The sequence below is a fragment of the Agelaius tricolor genome, unplaced genomic scaffold (genome assembly GCF_023055355.1).
Source record: "Agelaius tricolor isolate 1412-34295 unplaced genomic scaffold, bAgeTri1.0.p SCAF_69, whole genome shotgun sequence".
Taxonomy (NCBI): Eukaryota; Metazoa; Chordata; class Aves; order Passeriformes; family Icteridae; genus Agelaius; species Agelaius tricolor.
This window is the reverse complement of record NW_027269329.1, coordinates 497442-510893: the sequence shown is the minus strand read 5'-3', so window position 1 is coordinate 510893 and position 13452 is coordinate 497442. Positions and strand designations below refer to the sequence as shown.

General features: G+C 56.4%; 2 protein-coding genes across 2 annotated transcripts; both read left to right on the top strand.

The window, feature by feature from the left end:
- The first annotated feature begins 38 nt into the window (after positions 1–38).
- Positions 39–7606, top strand: MINDY1 (MINDY lysine 48 deubiquitinase 1). Its single transcript, XM_071417509.1, has 10 exons — positions 39–626; positions 1533–2618; positions 3394–3451; positions 3552–3616; positions 3718–3876; positions 4370–4472; positions 4555–4697; positions 5448–5639; positions 6532–6693; positions 6772–7606. Exons 2-10 carry the CDS (start codon positions 1620–1622, stop codon positions 6820–6822), a joined length of 1932 nt encoding a protein of 643 aa, XP_071273610.1. The 5' UTR covers positions 39–626; positions 1533–1619; the 3' UTR covers positions 6823–7606.
- Positions 7607–8277: 671 nt separating this feature from the next.
- CERS2 (ceramide synthase 2) lies at positions 8278–13153 on the top strand. Its single transcript, XM_071417521.1, has 11 exons — positions 8278–8434; positions 9738–9911; positions 10325–10442; positions 10536–10654; positions 10831–10888; positions 10964–11014; positions 11176–11268; positions 11452–11580; positions 11664–11770; positions 11850–12003; positions 12182–13153. The coding sequence occupies exons 2-11, from the start codon at positions 9739–9741 to the stop codon at positions 12308–12310; spliced, it is 1131 nt and encodes a 376-aa protein (XP_071273622.1). The 5' UTR covers positions 8278–8434; position 9738; the 3' UTR covers positions 12311–13153.
- Positions 13154–13452: the final 299 nt, after the last annotated feature.

Below are 13452 nucleotides of genomic sequence, written 5' to 3'. Positions count from 1 at the left end.
CGGCATCCCCCGCGCTGGGGGGGGGGCTCGGGGGGGACCCCAAATTTCCTCATTTCACCCCAAAACCCTCCCGGGACCCCAAACCCCCCCCTGAACCCCCAAAACCCCCCCCCAGCCCCCTCTGACAGCCCCAAATTCCGCTGCGACCCCAAAACCCCCCCCAGCCCAACCCTCAGCCCGCAGAGCCGCCCCCCAAAATTCGAGTGCACCCCCAAAATTTACACCTTGAATCCTCTTCTTCCTCCTCCTCCTCCTCCTCCTCCTCCTCCTCTTCCTCCTCTTCCTCCTCCTCCTCCTCCTCCCCCCGCCCTAAATCCGCCTTCCCACGGGGCAGCCGCAGCCAGGTGGAAAACAGGCCCGAAAAAGGGGGAAAAAGAGGGAAAAAAGAGGAAAAAAGGAGAAAAAAAAAAGGGAGGAAAAAAAACAACAGGGAAGAGGATAAAAGAAAGGGGAGATAGGAAAAAAAAAAAAAGAGGGAAAAGGAAGACGAGAGAAGCGAAAGGAGCGCGAAGGAATTAAAAAATATAAAAGAGGATTAAAGAGGAAAAAGCAGGAGGTGAAAGAAGGAAGAAGAAAGAAAAAGGGAATAAAGGAGGAGAGAAGAAGGAGAAAAAGCAGGAGAAAAGGTAAAGGGTTAAAAAGGAGGGATAAAGTGAAAAAAAGAAGGGAAGAGGTGGGGGAAAAAGGGAAAAAGTTGAACAGAAGGGGAAAGAAGGAAAAAAATAAAAGAAGGGGAAAGGAGGGGGAAAAAAAAAGGGAAAAGAAGGAAAAAATTAAAAAGCAAGGGAAAAGGAGCATAAACAAGGAAGAAAGAAGGGGAAAGGGAGGAAAAACAAGGAATAAAGGGGGAAAAACAAGGAATAAAGGGGGAAAAACAAGGATTAGGGGGGAAAATGAAGGAAAAGACGGAAGGGGGGACCCCGGGCGGGGACACCGAGGGGCGGCTCCGCCCCGGGACCCCCCGGACCCGCCCCGGGACCCCCCGGTCCGGCCGGACCGGCCCCGCCGCGGGCTCGGGGCGGAGCCGTGAGTGGGGATTGAAATTCGCCTTCCCTTGTGCCTGTCAAATGGCACTGTGTTTAGTTTTATTTTATTTTATTTTATTTTATTTTATTTTATTTTATTTTATTTTATTTTATTTTATTTTTAAATTGTATTCTATTCTATTTTATTCTATTTATTTTATTCTATTCTATTTAATCTTTAATTCTATTCTATTCTATTTCATTTTATTTTAAAATTTTATTCTATTCTATTATCTTTGATTCTATTCTATTTTTAAATTTAATTCTATTTTATTCTATTTCATTTTATTTTTAAATTACATTTCATTTCATTTATTTCATTTCATTTTAATTTCATTTCCAGCCCCCGTATATATACATATATATCTATAGATATAGATATATATGTGTGTATATATATTTATACATATACAAATTTCTATTTATATTTATGATTAAATTTATATTTATGACTACAGTTAGATTATCTCGCTATTTTCCTCAACCAGCCCAATTTTCTCTCCTCAGGCTGAGCTTTGGGATGCAGCTACCCCTGGACAGACCCAGAGCATTCCCAGGAGCCTGATTGGAACCTGAGCAGCACCAGAGGGTCCCATGGAGCAGGAGGGGACCCCCGAGCCCCCCGAGGAGGCTGCGGGTGGGGACAGAATTCCCAGTGCTGGGGGTGCAAATCCTGGTGGAGGGGATGGAGTTCCCGATGTTGGGGATGGGATTCCCGAAGTTGGGGGCTCAATTCCCAATGCTGGGGATGGAATTCCCAATGTTGGGGTTGGAATTCCCGAAGTTGGGGCCTCAACTCCCAATGTTGGGGACGGAATTCCCAATGTTGGTGACAGAATTCCTGGTGTAGGAGCCACATTTCCCAATGCTGGGGACGGAATTCCCGGTGCTGGGGACACAAACCCCGATGTTGGGGGCACAATTCCCAGCGTTAGGGATGAAATTCCCGGTGCGGGGCATGGAACTCCCAATGTCGGTGACAGAATTCCCATTGCTGGGGATGGAAATCCCAGTGTAGGGGACACGATTCCCAATGTAGGGGACACAATTCCCAATGTTGGTGACACAGTTCCCAATGTTGGTGACACAATTCCCAATGCTGGGGACGGAATCCCCGGTACCGCTGATGGAATTCCCGATGTTGGTGACACAATTCCCGATGCCAGTGACACAATTCCCAGGGCAGGGAGCTCCCGGGAAGGTTCTGGGGGCCCACCTGGGCAGCAGGAGGGGGTCTCCAGCCCCGAGGGACCCCCGGGGGGCTCCCCCAAGGAGCAGCAGCAGCCCCGGCATGAGGGGTCCCTGCAGGAGGGGTCCCCCAAGGGGCAGCCCCTGAAGGAAGGGGGGTCCCCCAAGGGGCAGCCGGCCCCACAGGAGGAGGGGCCCCTCAAGGAGCAGCCCCAGCTGGACAGGGGCGCCCCCCAGGACAGGGGGTCCCCCCCGGCCGAGCCCCCCCGGGCGCAGCCCCCCGGGGATTTTTACTTTGTCAAGTGGATCCTGTGGAAGGGGCAGCGCACGGCCCTGGTGATGCAGAGCGAGAACGGGCCCTGCCCGCTGCTGGCCATCATCAACATCCTCCTCCTGCAGTGGAAGGCAAGCTGGGGGCACTCCCAGATCCCCAGGGGAGGGGGCCCAGGGTTGGGATGGGATGGGATCAGTGGGATGGGATGGGATGGGATCAATGGGATGGGATGGGATGGGATCGATGGGATGTCATTGGATCAATGGGATGGGATCCATGGGATGGGATGGGATCAATGGGATGGGATGGGATCAGTGGGATGGGATCAGTGGGATGGGATGGGATGGGATGGGATGGGATGGGATGGGATGGGATGGGATCGATGAGATGGGATGGGATGGGATCAATGGGATGGGATGGGATGGGATCAATGGGATGGGATCGATGGGATGGGATGGGATCATTGGGATGGGATCAATGAGATCAATGGGATGGGATCAATGGGATTAATGGGATGGGATGAGATGGGATCATTGGGATGGGATCAATGGGATGGGGTCAATGGGATGGGATCAATGGGATCAATGGGATGGGATGGGATCGATGAGATCGATGGGATCAATGGGATGGGATGGGATCAATGGGATGGGATGAGATTGGATGGGATCAATGGGATGAGATGGGATGGGATGGGATCAATGGGATCAATGGGATGGGATGGGATGGGTTCGATGGGATGGGGTCAATGGGATGGGATCAATGGGATGGGATGGGATCAATGGGATCATTGGGATGGGATCAATGGGATGGGATCAATGGGATCAATGGGATGGGATGGGATCAATGGGATCATTGGGATGGGATCAATGGGATGGGATGTGCCCAGCCTGCTCTGGTTGCCCCCAGGTGAAGCTGCCCCCACAGACAGAGGTGGTCACGGCCGAGGAGCTGATGGCACATTTGGGTGAGTGGGGACCCTGCTCTGGCACCAGGAACGGGGTGGGGGGCTCCAGTGGGACCCCAACATCCCCTGGGGGGGGGACTCTGACCCTGCTGCCTCGCAGGGAATTGCATCCTGGCCACCCAACCCCGGGACACCTCGGAGGCGCTGCAGCTGAACTTCCAGCAGGTGAGGAGCAGCCCCAGGAGGAGCATCCAACCCCGCTGGCTGCAGGATTTGGGGTGGCACCTTCAGGGGTGACCCCTCCCCGCGTTTCTGCTGCCCCCCAGAACATCAATGACACCATGACGGTGCTGCCCAAGCTCTCCACGGGGCTGGACGTCAACGTGAGGTTCACGGGGGTCTCCGATTTCGAGTACACCCCCGAGTGCATCGTCTTCGACCTCCTCAACATCCCCCTCTACCACGGCTGGCTGGTGGACCCCCAGGTGAGCCCCCCTGCCTGGCTGCTGGTGCCTTCTGTGGGGTCACAGAGGTGTCCCCAGGGCTGGAGGGGAGCTGGGGCTCGTCCTGGCCAAGGTGACCAAGCTGAGGATGGATGTCCCAACCCTGGGAGTGCTCACGGCCAGGTTGGACGGGGCCTGGAGGAACCTGGTCTAGCAGGAGGTGTCCCTGCCTGTGGTTTGGGGGGGTCCAGATGAACCTGGTCTAGCAGGACTGTGGTTTGGGGGGTCCAGATGAGCCTGGTCTAGCAGGACTGTGGTTTGGGGGGTCCAGATCCAGAAATGATCCAGAAATTCCCAACCCAAAGCCCTCAGTGATGTTTGGGGTGGGGCTTTGAACCTGAGGCAGTGCCTGGCTCCTCTGGCCATGGCAGGAGGTTGCACTGGGTGCTCCCTTCCCTCAGAAGGGACCCTCAGACCCCTCTGCTCTGGCTCCATGCCCACCCGGAGCTCACCCTGTGTCCCTTCCATCCCACAGAGCCCCGAGCAGGTCCAGGCCGTGGGCAAGCTCAGCTACAACCAGCTGGTGGAGAAGATCATCACCTGCAAACACGCCAGCGACTCGCGCCTGGTGAGCGAAGGTAACGGCCCCGCTCCCTGCCCACAGCCCTGGGGGCACCGCCGGGCACCCCCAGCCCTGCCACGTCCCCGTTGTGCCCTCAGGGCTGGTGGCAGAGCAGTTCCTGGAGTCCACGGCGTCTCAGCTGACCTTCCACGGGCTGTGCGAGCTCACGGCCCGCGCCCGCGAGGGAGAGCTCGGCGTCTTCTTCCGCAACAACCACTTCAGCACCATGATCAAACACAAGGTGGGACCCCAGAGCCCTCTGTGCCCCCCAGAGCCCTCTGTGCCCCCCCAGAGCCCTCTGTGCCCCCCAGACACCCAGCCAGGGCTCACTGTCACCTGTCCTGTGGGAATGTTCCTCACGCGGGGTCACCAGATGTGGTGGTGTTCCCCAGGACGAGGGAAGGGGTGAGAATCTTGAGTCCATGTTTCAGAAGGCTGATTTAAAATTTTACTATTTTATGATATGATACTATATCATTATTATATTAGATTATATCATCATTATATTGTATTAAATCATCATTACATTATATTGCATTATATTATATTGCATTATATTACATTATATTATATTATATTATATTATATTATATTATATTATATTATATTATATTATATCGCCATTATATTATATTACATTACATTATATTACATTGCATTACATTACATTACATTGCATTATAAGAAAATGCTCTGTTAAAACTGTACTAAAAGAATTGAAGAAAGGATCTCATCAGAAAGGAATAGAGGGGAAAGGAATGATAATAAAATCTTGTGACTCTCAGAGAGTCCGAGACAACTGGACTGTGATTGGCCATCAATTAAAAACGACCACATGAGACCAATCAAAGCTGCACCTGCTGCATTCCACAGCAGCAGAGAATCATTGGTTACATTTCGTTTATGAGGCCTCTCAGCTTCTCAGGAGACAAAGATCCCACCAAGAGGATTTTTCATAAAACACATCTGTGACACTGTCCCTCCTGCCCAGGGCCACCTCTACCTGCTGGTGACAGACCAGGGCTTCCTGCAGGAGCAGGGGGTGGTGTGGGAGAGCCTGCACAGCGTGGATGGGGACAGCTGCTTCTGTGACACCGAGTTCCACCTCAGCCACCCCCTGGGCAAGGACAGGGCCACCCCGGCCCCCCCGGACCCCCGGCTGCAGCAGAGACAAGTGGACCAGGTTTGGTTTGGGGACAGGTGGTGGCAGTGGGTGTGGGTGTTGTGAGGTCCCCAGGGTGAGGGAAGAGATGAAATTTGGCTCAAAATTCTCAGAAGGCTGATATTATATTATATTATATTATATTATATTATATTATATTATATTATATTATATTATATTATATTATATTATATTATATTATATTATATTATATTATATTATATCGTATCGTATTGTATCGTATTGTATCGTATTATATCATCATATTACATTATAATTATACTATATTATATTATATTACATTACATTACATTATATTACATTACATTACATTATTTAATAATATCATATTATTACATTACATTGCATTATTACATTACATTACCTTACATTACCTTACATTACATTACACTATATTTATTATAGAATGCCATACCAAAACTATACTAAAGAAGCAGAGAAAGGACACAGACAGAAGGCTTAACACGAATGATAAAATTCTTGTTATAATAAATAATATAATCGATTTAAAATAATAAAGTATTATAATAAAGTAGTGTAATAAAATTATTCTTATGTTTTAAAATATCACAAATCTGAATATTTTTGTAATAAATAACAAGATAATATTTTATTAAATATTAACATTAACATTAATATATATAAAATAAAAACCTGTGACTCCCAACACAGCTGGCTGGGATTGGTCATTAAGTAAAAACAGTTCTTCACGTGTTGGAAAAACAATCTCCAAATCACATTCCAAAGCAGCAAAACACGAGAAGCTGAGGCTTCTCAGCTTCCCAGGAGAAAATCCTGAGCAAGGGGGACTTTTTTAGAAAATCTGACAGGAGCAAGTGATTCCCATCATGGATCCCACAGGGTTTGACCCCTCTCTTTGTGCTTCTGCCAGGATTTCATGGTGGCCCTGTCGCTGCAGCAGGGCCAGGACCCCTCCTCGGTGCTCAGCGACCTGGAGCTGGCGCGGCAGCTGCAGCAGGAGGAGTACCAGCAGCACCATCCTCATCCTCATCATCCTCAGCACCCCGCTCCTCCTCAGCTGCTCCCAGCGCAGGTAACCAGGGGGTGCTGCTGGCCCTGGGGGGGTCTCTGCAGGTGCCCCCAGAGCTCAGCCCTGTCCCTGTCCCCACAGGTGGAGCGGCGGCCGCGGCAGAGGCCGGATTTGGACTGCACCCTCCTCTAGCACGCCGTGCCCGGGGGTCCCCACGCCTGCGGCCCCCCAAAACGCAGCTCTGCATCCTCCAGGGGGTCCCTGTGGGCTGGAGATGAGGATTCGGGTGGGGACGGAATTCCTGGTGGTGGGGATGGAATTCCCAATGTTGGGGATGGAATTCCCAGTGCTGGGAGCACAATTCCCAACGTTGAGGATGGAATTCCCGATGTTGGGAGCACAATTCCCAGCGTTGGGGATGGAATTCCCAATGCTGGGGACACGATTCCCAACGTTGGGCATGGAATTCCCACTTTAGGAGGTGGAATTCCCAATGTTGGGGATGCAGTTCCCAATGTTGGGGACACAATTCCCAATTCTGGGGACACAATTCCCAGCGTTGGGGATGGAATTCCCGATGCTGGGGACACGATTCCCAACGTTGGGCATGGAATTCCCACTTTAGGAGGTGGAATTCCCAATGTTGGGCATGCAGTTCCCAATGTTGGGGGATGCAATTCCCAATGTTGGGGACACAATTCCCAATACTGGGGACACAATTCCCGGTGTTGGTGACAGAATTCCCGGTGTAGGGGATGTTATTCCCAATGAGGGGTGACTGTCTGAGCCCACCCCAGGAGCACCCCAAACTTCCCAGTGGCCTTAACACAGGGGGGTCCCACTCAGGGGGGTCCCACACCTCAGTCCACGCTCCAGGACTCGGGTGGGTGTGGGCGTGGGGATGGGGGGGACACCTGCACCCCCTGTTCAAAATGTGGCCTTAGCCCTTGGCAAGTAAAGGACTTGTCCCCCTGCACATGGATCTGGCACCACTGGGGGCTTCTGTTCTCTGGAGGGATTGGGGGATTTGGGGGGAGTTTGGGGGATTTGGGGTCACGGATCCTCCGCGGGTTTGGGGGCCCCTCTGTGGGGTGCTGTGGTGCGGCGTGGCCGCCAGGCGGCGACAGGGGGCGAGCGGGGCCTGCGGGGTTCCATAGGGGCACGAATGGGGCACATTCTGGGGTGTCTATAGGGGGTATATGGGGCACATACTGGGGTGTCTGTGGGGGGTATATGGGGTACATATAGGGCTATCTATAGGGTGTCTATATGGGGTGCAAAGGGCACATACAGGGCTGTCTATAGGGGATATATGGGGTACATAGAGGGCTGTCTATAGGGTGTATATGGGGTGCACAGGGCACATATAGGGCTCTCTATAGGGGGTATGTGGGATGTATATGGAGCACATACAGGGCTGTCTATAGGGTGTTTATATGGGGTGCACAGGGTACATATAGGGCTGTCTATAGGGGGTATATGGGGCACATATAGGGCTGTCTATAGGGGGTATATGGGGCACATATAGGGCTGTCCATAGCGGGTGTATAGGGGGCACCCTGGGGTCTATAGGGGGTGCACGGATCCCGTCTCGGCGGTCGATTGCTCACGCCTGGGCCCCGCTCCGCCCCACGGCGGGCGCCGCTCCCCGCGGCGTTGCGGTGACGTCACTCCCGGGTTCGCGGTGACGTCACTGCCGCCGCTGCCTGGCGCGGGGCGCGCGCGGGACGGAGGGGGGCGAGCGGCGGCTCCGTGAGGGCTCCGGGCGGCGGCGGCTCCGTGAGGGCTCCGGCGGCGGCTGCGGGTGAGTGCGGCCGGGGGCGCGCGGGGCCGCCCCGCTCCGGGAGGGGCCGCCCGGAGGGGGCCGCGGGATGGTTCCCGCTCGCCCCCTCCGCGCCAGGCCCGCGGCCGGGCCTTTTGCGGGCGTTGGGCGCGCACCGGAGCCATCCCGGGCCTCCATCCGCCCTCGGGCAGGGGCCGGCGGGGCCCCCCGGGGCTGCCCGGGCGGGGCCGGGCGGAGGCGGGGCCCCCCCGGGCCCACAGCGGCCTCGGGCCCCGGCGGGGTCGCTGCCCCCCGGCCCGGTAGGGCGCGCAGCTCCCGGGCCCGGATCCCTCCCGGTCCCGTTTATCTGCCCACGACTTGAAAACGTCAGGGTTTTGCCGGTTTCCAGCAGGATCGCTGCTAAAATCACCTCTTGGGGAGGGGGGTCCGGCCTGGCGGTGCCCCCTCCTGCACCGGCTCCGTGCCCCGGTGCCGGCACATCGCGCTGTGCCGCCGGTGCCCCGGGGGAGAAGGAGCTGCCGGCCCTGACCGGGGCCTCACCCCGTCCTCCCACGCTCCCCTCCCGTTACCTGCCCGCGGCGCGGCCGCGGGAGTCGGGAATTGCGGCACCTCCCTCCCGCCCGCCCTTGCGAAACCGGCCACGGTGGTTCCTCTTCCTCCCGCAGCCGAGCGGAGCCGCCCCGGCCCTCGCCACAATCCGTGTCGGGGATTCGCTTCCCGGGGGTGCGATCCCAACCGACCCCATCCCGACCCCGCGGCGTTCCCCAAAATCGGCCGGTGGGGAGGGACGGGGAGCCGGGATGCGCTGACCCCGCGGCGAGCGGCGGCTCCCCCAAAGGCTCCCCCGTCCGAAGCCTTTTTGAGGCACAAAGGTGCTCATTGTGTCGCCAGCAAATCCCTAATCCCGCGCTGGGACCGTGCCTGGCCTCGGAGGGCTGGCGGTGGGCTCCGCGCCTCCGTTTTCCAGCGGGAATCGGGTTTGGATCAGCCGCGGGATGCGCCCACGGGAGGGAAACCAAAGTCGGGGGCTTCTCCCTTTTCCCGATCCTGCTGCGGAGGCGGGGGCCCGGCTCTGCCCTCGGGCTGGTCGCAGGAGCCGAGCTCCGGTTGGAAGCAGGACTGGGGCCCCTGTTAATGATCACCCTCTGACCTCCGGGCTGCAGGGAGCAAAGTCCCTCGGTGCCCGAGCCGAGCACCGACGGCGATTTCACCGGGGCCTCCCTGGGAGCCGAGGTGGAAATTGGGGTGCCTGGTGGGGCCGGGGTGGGATCAGCCATCTCCTCGGAGATGTCCCCCTCACCTGTCCCCCTCTCCCTCCCCCCAGCATGTTTCAGACCTTGTACAGCTATTTCTGGTGGGAACGGCTCTGGCTCCCGGCAAACCTCACCTGGGCTGACCTGGAGGACCGGGATGGGCGAGTCTATGCCAAAGCCTCTGACCTGTACATCACCCTCCCCTTTGCCTTCCTCTTCCTCGTTGTCCGGCACCTCTTTGAGACGTGAGTCCCTTCCCTGGGGGTGGGGGCGGATGCTGAGCCCCCGATCCGGCTCTCCCCGTGCCCTGGGGGCTGTGGCTGAACCCGGGGATGTGGCACCTTGTGCTCAGCCTGGCTGGGGGTCCCGATGCCCCCTAACAAACCCACGTGCTCCCTTTTCCCCACACAAACATGGCCTTGAGGCAGTGGTTTGTTGGGTAAACAATGGGAACAGACCCGGCTTTGTTGGGATGGCAAGAGAAGGGGGGGCCGAGTGGGGACAGCCTATGACAGAGGGACCCGAGGGGCTCCCCTGTGGCAAAACCCACCCTGGAGGAGGCACAGCAGGATGGGGAGGCCAAGGCACTGATGGTTGTGGGTCCCTGGGTGGCTTTGGTGGGGCCAAATCACGCAGGTGACAGGAACTCCTTCCCCAGGTACGTGGCCACCCCCCTGGCCGGGCTCCTGAACGTCAAGGAGAAGGTGCGGTTAAAAGCCACCCCCAATGCGGTGCTGGAGAGGTTTTATGCTGCCACCAGCAAACACCCCAAGCAGGTGAGGCTCAGGGGGTGCCCAGAGGTGCTTGAGGGGGTCAGGGTGGCAGAGCCAGGGCTGTGTGACACAGTGGGGCTGCCCTGGTGTCCCCAGGCTGATGTGGAGATGCTCTCCAAGAAGAGCGGCTGCAGCGTGCGCCAGGTCGAGCGCTGGTTCCGCCGCCGCCGCAACCAGGACCGGCCCAGCCTGCTCAAGAAGTTCAGGGAGGCCAGGTGAGACCCCCCTCTCCTCCTGCCTGGTGTCACTGTCCCTCCACCCTGGGGGGGCTCTGGGAGCCCCAGCTCGGCCAGGAGCTGCCTGGGAGGGTGGGAGATGCGGGATCTGGGGCCGTCCTCCTCCCTCCTGCTCCCCGGTGCCCGTCTGAGGAACGTCTGCTTCCTTTTTCCAGTTGGAGATTCACCTTTTACCTTATTGCTTTCATTGCTGGCATGGCTGTCATAGTGGATGTGAGTATTGCCCCCCTCCCCTTGCTCCCCTAGCCCCCCTGGCCCCTCTGACTCCTGTGTCTCCCCATCCTGCAGAAACCTTGGTTCTACGACCTCCGGGAGGTGTGGAAGGGGTACCCCATCCAGGTGAGCACAGATCCCATCCCAGCTGCTAGCCCACGGCTTCTCCTGAGCACCAGGGGGAACTGGGGGTGCAGGAGGGTTTGGGGGTCCTCAGGGCACCCAGATGGTGCCCACAGAAGGGGACCAAACCCCTCTGGGGGACACAACCTGTCCCTTGTCCCCAGAGCGTGCTGCCCTCCCAGTACTGGTACTACATGATCGAGCTCTCCTTCTACTGGTCCCTGCTCTTCAGCATCGCCTCCGACGTCAAGCGCAAGGTGGGGGCTCTGGGATGGGCTGGGGGACACTGGGACAGCTCAGCAGGGTTTTCTTCACCCTCATGGTGGGCAGGAGGGAGCAGCTGCGAGGATGTGGGGACACCCAGGAGCTGTGGGATGGGGGTTTTTGCTATGGCTGGGACCCAGGCTGCTGTAACCTCTCCCCCGTTGCTTTGGGCACAGGACTTCAAAGAGCAAATCATCCACCACGTGGCCACCATCATCCTCATCAGCTTCTCCTGGTTTGCCAACTACGTCCGTGCCGGGACGCTCATCATGGCCCTGCACGACTCCTCGGATTATCTGCTGGAGGTCGGTGTGTCCCCCTCCCCTGCTGCCACCGCCACGTCCCCCATCCTGCGCCCCCTCCCAGCTCACCCCCTCTGCCCTCCCAGTCTGCCAAAATGTTCAACTATGCTGGGTGGAGGAACACCTGCAACAACATCTTCATCGTCTTCGCTGCCGTCTTCATCGTCACCCGCCTGGTCATCCTGCCCTTCTGGTGAGCTCTGCTGGGGAATGGGGGAAACTGAGGCAGGGGCTGGGGGAGTCTCAGTGACAGGAGTGGCTTTTCCTGGCAGGATCATGCACTGCACAATGGTTTATCCGCTGGACCTCTACCCTGCTTTCTTTGGCTACTACTTCTTCAACTTCATGATGGTGGTGCTGCAGGTGCTGCACATCTTCTGGGCCTACCTCATCATCCGCATGGCCCAGAAGTTCATAACTGGAAAGGTGAGAGGGGGCTCTGGGGATGTCAGGGGAGACCCCCCCAGATCCTGAATCCCGACTGCTCTTGGCCCCCCAGGTCCCTTCAGTGGGGAGAAGCCGCTGTGGTTGCAATGGGGAAGCCGAAGGACGGCAGGAGAATGGGGGAGCTGCTGCCTGAACGCCCTTTTCCCTCTGCCCACAGGTGGTGGAGGACGAGCGGAGCGACCGTGAGGAGACGGACAACTCTGAGGAGGAGGAGGAGGTGGCCAAGAACGGTCCCCTCTCCAATGGCCACCCTGTCCTCAACAACAACCACCGCAAAACCGACTGAGCGCCCCGGACCCGAGAGCTGCCGCCTCCCGCCACCGGCCCGGCCCCTCCGGCCGCTCCGCACCGGGAGCCCCGGAGCGCCCGCCGGGCCCCGCCCCTGCTGCGGAGCGGGGCCGCAGCTCTGCCTCACACTCACCGCCGGTGCCCTTCCACCTCTCACCTGCTGCCTTAATCCACTGCGGTTCCCCGGCCAGGCGGGGACCCCTCCGGGACGGCTCCATCCCTCCGGGGCGGTTCCTTCCCGCCCCGCAGCCCCTCGGATTGGCTCTGGCCAAAGAGCTCGGCCCCGGCCCCTCGCCGGGCTCTGCGTTATTCCCATTTTCCCAACCGTTCCTTCACCGGGGGCAGGGGGGAAAATCCCCCCTTTTTCCTGAGCTGGGTTCGGCTGGAAAAGCCGAACTGGGAGGGAGGAGCAGGGAATTCCTGGGTGTTCCAGTGCCTCAATGATGGGATGACACTATGGAAGTACTTGGGGGAAGGAAGCTGCGAGGGCTTGAGTCACTCCTCGTGTCTCACAGAGTTTAATCCTCTCATTTCTCTTCGCTAAATGGATTTTTGAGTCTCTCCCTCTCCGTGGCCTCTCCCAGCTGTAACAGGACAAATTTCCAAATTTCCAACTTGATTTTTTCCTTTTTTTTTTTTTTTTTTTTTTTTTTTCTTTTCCTCCTTTCTATTTATTTGGAAGACAGAAGGAGCCGGGCTTGGCTCTGTCTCCTGCATCCTTTGGGATGCTGTGAGACCTCCCAGAACACAGGGGTGGGAGGGGAAAAGGACCATTAACCAATGTCAGACCAAAACGTGTTTTGTTGTTCTTTGTTTTTTTGGGTTTGTTTTTTTTTTTTTTTTAATAAATAAAAGGTTAAATATATTAAAAGTTAAAAAAACTAATAAACTTGGGTAAAAAAAAAAAATTACAGGATTTGGGCATATTCTGTGAGTGGTACAGTGCCCCTGGGGTGGGGGGGTTATTTTGGCATAGATCCTTTAGGCAGTGCTAAAAATGGGCAGAGTTGAGGATTTTGATGGTTTTTATGGGTTTTTTTTTTTTCCTCCTAAAAGTTCTCCAAGTCTTCAAGCCCAGGCTGGAGCTGGGTTTGGGTTCCCTGAGGAGCTGCAGCCCCGCTGGGATGACAAAGCCTCCAT